Source organism: Syzygium oleosum, unplaced genomic scaffold, assembly GCF_021117445.2.
Source record: "Syzygium oleosum isolate NSW1041296 unplaced genomic scaffold, Sole_v2.1 Sole_v2.01, whole genome shotgun sequence".
NCBI lineage: Eukaryota > Viridiplantae > Streptophyta > Magnoliopsida > Myrtales > Myrtaceae > Syzygium > Syzygium oleosum.
In genome coordinates this window covers 35,177,971-35,186,760 of record NW_026607485.1, presented here as the reverse complement: position 1 = coordinate 35,186,760, position 8,790 = coordinate 35,177,971, and the positions used below count along the sequence as shown (strand labels likewise).

Below are 8,790 nucleotides of genomic sequence, written 5' to 3'. Positions count from 1 at the left end.
TTGCTGGTCGCCATTGCCTCCAACCTCCCCCACCACACCCACACCTATCCCGGAACTGATGCATCTTCATTGTCTCGTGCCATTTTCCCTCTTTCCCTACCCAACTCTCGGTCTCCATCATTAGAACGGGAGCAAGAGAGGGAGAGAGTGCCGTCTTGCCGTAGCAAACTAAGCCAAGGGCAAAGCCGGAAAGTATAGGGATAAACATAATTTTTGTTGCAATGGCTAAGCTAAATTTCAAGACCATCTCTCTTCATCTTCAGCTTTTGTTTAAAGAGAAACATCTAACTTCAAATATACTAATATGGATTCTCATGATTTTTTTTGAAGTCAAATCATTTCTCCCATCTTCAACTTCTCCAAGAGAAAACCTGGCTCGGGCCCAATTGGGTCGTCGACCGGGCGTCGTGACGGTGGGCCCTAGTCTGGGCCTGCCCAAAAAGCCTTGGAAGGCCCATGGGCCGATAGGCCCATGTCGGGTCCGACATGAACATCATACGATTCATACCTAAGCAGCAGCTGCTTAAGAGCGAGTCAGCTATTGTTCTTGCATTCTTTACCCGGGCTTTCAAGAAAGCTAATAAAAATCCAATTTTTATGATGGTTTGAGATGGTTGAGCTTTCATGGTACGGTCTCCCGCATTTGCCGCGAACACTGTAGAGATCCTGCGACAGGAACGGCTCCTCCTGCGGATTCCTTCGCTTGAAAGTTGAAAGCTTTACTTTCTCTCCAATGTCTGTCATCAGACCCTGATCTCTCTCTCTCTCTCGTGTCCTTCCAGTTTCCCACTGCTGATGATGCCACTCGGCACTGGTCTCCCGCCATTGCAGCTCTGAGTGACGAAAGCCGTCGCTTCTCTCTCCTCCCCCATGGAAACCCAGGAAGCACGACCTGTCAAGTCCCTTACCACGAGGTCTCTCTGTCTCTCTGTCTCTCTGTCTCTGGCTGAGCTGGTTCTACTGTGTGGTGGTTGCTTTGGTAATGCGAGAAATGGCGAGTGACCCATGAAAATGTCCGATACATCAGAGTGCCCTTCTGGGTTCGCTGCTCTTTTGTCGCCCTTTGAAGCTTGATCGCTGGAGCCCTCTTTATCTATGATTTCGACCCTTTGCTTGGACGGAGTTTTTGAACTGAATGCACGCAGTTTTGGCTCTTGACGATGACTTGTTGCCCCCCCAAAATCAGCAATTTTGACACCAAGCTTGTCCAAGCAATATGAACCGTTGCAAGTTGGCAATACGAGGCTACACGATAGCGGTTGTATGAATAATGAAACGATTTTCGGCATTTTCTCAGACACACTCGTACAAGAGCAAGAGTTTGTAAGAAGAAAATGAACAGAATCTAAATGCTATGAAGTAACCACACTAATTTCTTGCGGATTGGTTGATTACACGTGCCTTCTTCTTGATATCGAGCTACTTTTATACTTCCAAGCCTTTGCTTCCCACGTCTCAAGTAATTGACCACGACCTCCGTGACCCTCTGCACAGAAGTCTCCTCAGGTTTAACCATTTAGGCCTACCCCATATTTTTCCAGATTATGGTTTAAACTGTTTTCCGCATCTTCAGGGTTGGTTTCTTCATGGTTTGGCATTGTCCGTTAGCCACCGTTCCTCTCGTCTGAGAAACTAGTACTGTCACTTGACTGTTTCTGTATTTCTCGGTTTGACATCACAATGGTCCGGTATCACTCAGTTTCAGATGCCAACACTTTTGTGCCGATTCATCCTGCTTCTTTTCACTGATGCTGATGCCAAACCATCAATATTGTCCTAATGCCAATTGTGTCAAATTCCAGTGCCAACATGACTATATATTTTTACATGTCGAATGGCATGATTAGGCAATTTTAGCGGCACTGGCAATGTCTAGAAGTGAAGTTAAATCATAGAAGAGTGAAAGAAAACCTTCCTTTTGTCCCCTAGTTGACCTGCTGTTAAGTATTTCCTATTGCCGGTCACCGCTATTAAATTGTATATGGAAGGAACTGATAAATACAGCTTCTACCTTGATTTCCTTTTTGGTTTTGCTGGTTTGCTTTGCTTTTGGTTGGGTTGAGGTCTTTTGAATTTCCCAGATCAATGTTAAAACTCTAGAGATCAGATTTATGTCATTGTCATGGTTCAACTCTTGACACGATGACATCTGCATTTATGGACTCATTCTTCGGGCTGGAATTTCCATAAATTGTCCTGATCTTTGTACGAGTTTCTTTATCATTGCAAAGCAAGCTCTCCTGGTGTTTCCGTCAACCACCTAGGCTATTCCATACTCAATTATTTTAACTTGATGAGATTTAATGAGTTCATGTGTTGACATTGTTATTTCCTGTCGCCACTTGAGCTAATACACAATTATCTTGAAGGGAGATGCACTGATTCTCATTGTTTGTCCAAGTTAAAATCGACAACAAGTTAATTCTTTAACCATCACACCCCTGAAAATTAATCTCTCTTTACTGACAATGGTTTTAGCTGCGAAATTCTTGACAGACACAAGTGCTCAGCATGCTACAAGCAATACAAGAAAAAGGAGCATCTTATTGCCCACATGAAGGTCTCCTACCACTCTGTTCATCAGCCCAAATGTGACGTTTGCTATAAGCACTGCAAATCTCTAGAGTCATTAAGAGAACATCTCACTGGTGAATATCATTCCTCACTTTCCATCATCCAGCAGTGAAGGATTCTTTATCTTCTAATTGCTGTATTGCTTTCTATCATTTGTGGCATAGGTCCTTTGCCCAAAGCAAATTGTTCGAGCATTTTCTCTGAGCGAGGATGTGATCTTTGTCTGAAACTTTTTGATAGTCCGAGTGCCCTTACTGAACATAGAGAAACATGTTGTCTGCCTGCACCTCGTCCATTTGTAAGCAATACTATTAGCAAGTAAAGTTTGAAACTTAGAATGAGGGTGGCTTTAGTAGTTATGATTTTACGAAAATTACGTCAAATGTGGGTAGTCCATTGATCATTAACTTTGTTGACCATCTGCAGGAGACAATTTCTGTATCTTCTATAGACTGTCAAGTCCATATTTCTGATCCAATTGATGGATGCAACTATGATGACCGGCAACAAGGAAGACCTAAGGCAATTGTCCTGGATTGTGAGATGGTGGGTGGTGGTAGTGATGGATCTCTTGACCTTTGTGCTCGGGTATGCCTTGTTGATGAAGATGAAAACTTGGCTTTCCACAGTTATGTACAGCCCCAAATTCCTGTTACTGATTATAGGTACATCTGCACTTGAGATCCTGTGATTTTTCTGATTTGGTTTACTGAGATTTTATTTGGGAAGTAGGGGGAGGTGAGGAAAATGGGAGGTGGGTGCAGAAAATGGAGAAGAATTCATAATTTTGTGTGAGAGGAAAAGAGGGGCAAAGTTTTAAATTTTTCTTTCCCTCCTAAAGTTCCCCAATCCCAAAAAGAATGAGTGTCTAATCCTCTGGAAATTATGAGTGTTTTCAGATATGAAGTAACCGGGTTAACAGAAGGGCAACTCAGAGACGCCATGCCACTAAAGGAAGTCCAAGAAAGAATATTGGAAATTTTGTACAACGGCGAGTCTATTGGAAAATTAAGGTTAGATGGAGGAAAGGCCAGGCTATTGGTTGGTCATGACATAGAGCATGACCTGGACTGCTTGAGAATGAACTATCCTGATCACTTGCTGAGGTATGAGGTGTTCTCTTTAGTTTAATTAATGGATAAAAAAGATCATCAGTTTCCATATGGAGGAAGATGCAGGGCAAACATAAACAAGAATGTGGTGACACATGCATCTTGTTACCTTTACCTTTTCTTAGTTTTAGGTATTGCTTGGATGTCTCTTGAACAGAAAACTGTGTTTGTTATCCTTGGGCTGATAATATCTTTCTGTCACAGCTACTAGTTACTACGAACCAATGTGAGATGCGGTTCTTTGTTATTGTAGCCTTTCTTTACAGAGAAATTGAGTTTTGTCTTAGCGGTAACTGCTCATCAAAGTATCTTATATTTGGTATATATGCAAGTCCACTTTTCTCTTGGATTGTGTTTTTGGACACATGCATTTGCAGTGCATGGTCAATTCAAGTAATCAACTTTAAATAGAGAATTCCCTCACCAATTCAGCCAAAACAGAATTGCAGAATTGCATGTGGAGACTATTGCAGAAATCATTTCTCTATTTGAAACAGAATTGTTTGATATGCCGGTCTTATGGAAATTTAGACCAGATTCTTAGCTGAATTGTCTAAAGATAATCTGTTTGATGAGAGAAAAACATATCGTGGTGCTGAGTGTCGGTGCTGGGCACTGATCCTTCAGTAGATTCTGGCAACAGATAACAGAACCCGTGATGGTGGGGTCGGTGATGGTGGGGCTGAGGAACCAGTAGGGTCAACGGTGATGGTGGGGTCGGTGGCTGTGGTGGTGGGGCTGAGGAATTAGGGTCTTCTAACCTTGCTCTGATACCATGTTTGATGAGAGAAAAACATATTGTATTATTCTAATCAAAGGGATTACAAGAATATATATAAGTAATCCTCTAAACATAATATGACTATTCTACCCTCATTAACTTATTTCCTAACATCATCCAATCGTTTTTTATTCAAGCTGGATTAATTTACCTGTTCCCTGCATCTATTTGAATCTGATAGTTGAAATACAGTCCCAGAAAGCAGTTTGTTGACTTGTAGTGAACCCTGTGTAGCTGAAGCCACAGGATATCTTGTTGCTGCTGTTTCTGTATTTGTTACCAATTGCAATGCATAATTTACTTTTGACTTCCATACTAGTAACTTATATTCTGTTTTATAATCTACATTACATAGTACTTGTGATGTGACAGCTTTTCATAAATCAATCAGCGGTGTGCTGCATGTACTTTACATGCCAGGCCATCTGAAAAATGGAAATATTACTATTGGGGTTCTTGTGTGATGAGTGTTCTGAAGCTTTTTTTGTTTATCAATGGAAAAATTATTCCAAAAGGTTACAAATATCTTAGCTAAGTGGACGAGCCAGTGCGCTTGCATCACTTGCTTTCTGTTAAAGTTTCCGATGCTTCAGACTGCCTAAGTGGTACTTTGTATTCAACTAATTTTAAAACACTGTAAATCACTTGAGAAAGCCAGAAGAACATCTCTGGAACTTTTGTCGATTTTTGAGTAATCAGAGGGTTATTTTTCTTCACTCTTCTGGCCGTTATGATTATTTGGTCTAGTAATCAGGACAGCCCTATGCCTCAATAACAAGTAGTGGGAGCATATTTATTGATTTTGTGCAGTTAAGAGAGAATAAAGAGCTGTATGCTTATCAAACAGTGTTAGCAACCTGGTGGCTGTTTTAGAGCATCTGTTTTGTGAATGAAAAACAAACTGAGTCCCATCTTTTGGCTTTCTCTTAAGTCTTAACTACACTATGATAAATGAACGTACTTTATTTCAATTTAACAGAAGGTATATTGGAGTCTCTTCCCTCCTAAAAGGGAGAATTAAGAACACCATTAACCTGATTATATGAATGTTTCTTTCCTTTCAAAGTGAAGTTTGCAATTCCTTTTTTGTTGTACCATTTTTATCTTACAGTTACTTCTTCAAAATGCAGGGATACTGCCAGATATCGTCCATTAACAAAAACAAATTTAGTTAGCTACTCGCTCAAGTACCTCACCAAGAAATATCTGGGGTGAGTTTTTCTTTTTCTTTCTTTTTTTGTTTTTGCTTATACTGGTTTTGGAACCCAGCAAATGCCCCTAAACCCACTCCATCCTCACCAACAGAACCAAATGCCTGTTGCCAGATCTAGGGTGAGTTCCTTGTTTAACTGCCCCGGTTGTGGTGGCATCGAATCTTATTTTGTCTACAAGGTAGTCTTGACTTCTTATATTATCATCATGCTCAGAATAGTGTTCAGATACTAACGAATAATCCTTTTCCAAACCTTTGTGATTTATTTGGCTTTCGAGTTTTCTCGCTTTCTTTCTAGAATTTGCAATTCCCACTTTAAGTTGTAACGACTCTTGTCACTGATGAAATTATTGTGCGTCTATATGGTTGTAGAAGAAGGGCGATTAACAAAAATTCATATTATAATGCTACATTTGCTCTGGAAATTAACCATGCATGATGCCATTCGACATCACACACCACAAAATGAATATGTTATTTGCTTGATAGCAGGAGTATTCTATTCATAGATGCTGATAAGTATCAAAAAGTTGCTTTGTCATATGATTTTAGGGTCTATTCTCTCCACCATGTAATCTTTCTTGGGTTCTGATTATTCTGCTGCGTCCATGATTATCTTGCTTTGCACTTAACAGGTACGACATTCAGTGCAGTTTGCATGATCCATATGAGGATTGTGTCTCCGTGATGAGGATTTACAAGAGAATGCGTGCTCAAGACCATCGATTGGAAGGAGCTAAAGTATCTACTTTGCTTGATGATGGGCACAACTTACTCAGAAACTTCGAATTTTCAAATAAGGAACTCGAGAAGATGTCACCAGATGAGCTTTATGAGATATCCAGATCAAATTATAGATGCTGGTGTCTGGATTCGAAACGGGTGCTATGACAAATAGCTAGTGCTCCTTTTCAGTTTCTTCAAGAATACTTTGGTCATTGGCATCGTTCACATTTATGTTTTTGCCTCATAGATTCCCTTTCAAAGGGATCGAATCCATGCGGTTTAGTACATACCTATTCACTATAGGCTTCAGGCTTCAAAAAGGAACAGATTTCGAGGGGAAAAGTTTTATGATCTTTAGGATTAGGAGTGTAAATAACAGTATTCCATTCTCTCTTATGATTCGTGTTTTGTATCCCTTCTTTCTAACAGTAAACGCTGCAAACTGTCATTAACTGTGGTCTGAGATCTGTGATTTGTCTCAGAGACGTCTGGTTATGTACCATGTACTGAGAAGAGAAGGTTGCAACGGAGGCCTTAGCTGCTCCGCTCTTTTTGGGTTATTCACTGAGAATGGGAAGGAAGAAAGCGAATTGGTAAATTGCATCATGAGCTTCGTCTATGTCCCGACCTGTGCGGCTTATGGAATGATATTGTTCCTGGTCACTGGTTATAGAATAAACTAGATGAACTTCGTGCAGAGTCTGACAATATCAGTGGGCCTTTTCTTCTCTCCTGTCAATTTGTTTGACAATTTAGTAATCTCTGCTGCTATTTCCTTTCACCAGGGTTCAACGGGACCTTATTTGGTTTCTTGTCACTGCCATTGCAATTGCAGGATGCACCACCATCTGACTGAAGGCCTCAACAAAGTTTCCTCATAACATGGCCAACTGTTGGTGACCAAAAGATGTTGGTAGAAAAAAAAAATCATCTTTACAACTTGCAACTGTCTGGACTCTGGTTTAGTAACTAGAGCATCTTGTGTTTAGACAATAATGCAACATTGTGATAGCAACCTTATGTTTTGGATGATGCGCCCGAGCACAACGGAAGGAACTTCATCGCCGGCACTGAGGAATCCGGGTCGAAGTCCCTACTCCATAGCTCGACTTCTCAAACCTTGACGTCTTGTCGGAGATGAACTTATATGGAGTGCTCAGAGCGGGCCGATCAATTTATCGGCCTTCTTTTCGTTGTATTACACACTGAAAATCAACATATAATACACTATCTTCTCTAGTATGTTGAATCCTAGGGGATAGCATACATCTAGCTTTTGCACTCTTTGAACGGGGGAGATTATTTTCGACATCGGTGTCTGCACACCTCAGATGATCTTCGTTTCCCGTTTTTTAGCAGTGGTTCTCAGGGTATTTCACCACATATTATGGAGCAAGGGTTCTATAGCTCAAAGGCTTTATCAAGGTTAATTTGTATCTTAACCTAAGTCTGAGGTATCTATTTGATTGAGAAAATTATCCAAAAAGTCGTAAACCTAAATTTGGTTCTAAATTTTTCAATTTTGCCAATTTAATCATAAATATTTTCATGTTTTGCCAATTGAGTTTACCCAGTCAATTTTTCCAGGAAATTGCTAACGTGAACACCGGGCGGCTATTCTACATGGCATGGCTTGTGGACATTTTTAAATAATATTTTAATGACTTTTTAGAAATTTTCTTTTTTTTCTTTTTTTTTCCCTTTTCTTTACTTTTTTTTTTTTAGTTTTGGAGAAATGGCCGACGCGATAGTCACCGGGTGTGGGTGGCCCTCACCGGCTCCCGGCGAGAGCCATGACACCCTCATCGCCCAAAGCAAGGGCATATGAGCCCTTGCCCAAGCTTGGCAAGGGCTTTGATGCCTCACCTGGCCAGATTTGGTGAGTGAGGGCACGCGAGCCCTTGCCTAGATCTCGCAAGGGCCACGATGCCCTCACATAGAGTGGGAGAGGGTTGCCGGCCATCCCTCCAAACAACAAAAGACAATAAAGAAAAGGGGAAAAATTCTTAAAATATTATTAAAATTGTTCACGTTAATGTTGACCGTGCCTTGTAAGATGATCGACGTTCTCTTCAGCAATTTTTGGCCAAAATTAATCGGATGGGCTCAATTGGCAAATTGTCAAAATGTTTAGGACTCAAGTGATAAAATTGAAAGGTTTAGAACTGAATTGACAAAAGCACAATAGATTTATGACTTTTTGGACAATATTTCCTATTTGATTCGCTAATTTGTAACATCTTGTAGAAAACTCAAGGAGAGGAAATACTCAATTGGATCTGGGTCCAGCGGACCAAATAAATCACCAGCGCTATTTTCGTGAGACCGACACGTAGCTTCACGTGGGATCCACAAAATCGACGGAGGTGACACACCCTATCTAG

The 8,790-nt window shown here is 40.7% G+C and overlaps 1 protein-coding gene across 7 annotated transcripts; it reads left to right on the top strand.

The window, feature by feature from the left end:
* Nucleotides 1-547: 547 nt before the first annotated feature.
* LOC115678999 (uncharacterized) lies at nt 548-7,787 on the top strand. Of its 7 annotated transcripts, none has more exons than XM_056309983.1 (9): nt 548-627; nt 783-914; nt 2,497-2,648; nt 2,739-2,872; nt 3,001-3,239; nt 3,474-3,680; nt 5,598-5,678; nt 6,316-6,562; nt 6,889-7,787. In XM_056309983.1, the coding sequence occupies exons 2-9, from the start codon at nt 871-873 to the stop codon at nt 7,087-7,089; spliced, it is 1,305 nt and encodes a 434-aa protein (XP_056165958.1). In that variant the 5' UTR covers nt 548-627; nt 783-870; the 3' UTR covers nt 7,090-7,787. The 7 variants fall into 7 exon arrangements, 6 of the variants coding, with proteins under 6 accessions (XP_056165958.1, XP_056165959.1, XP_056165962.1 ...); XM_056309984.1 differs by having other exon boundaries at nt 608-709; XM_056309987.1 differs by lacking the exon at nt 548-627 and having other exon boundaries at nt 634-914; nt 6,889-6,999; nt 7,242-7,787.
* The last annotated feature ends 1,003 nt before the right edge of the window (nt 7,788-8,790 follow it).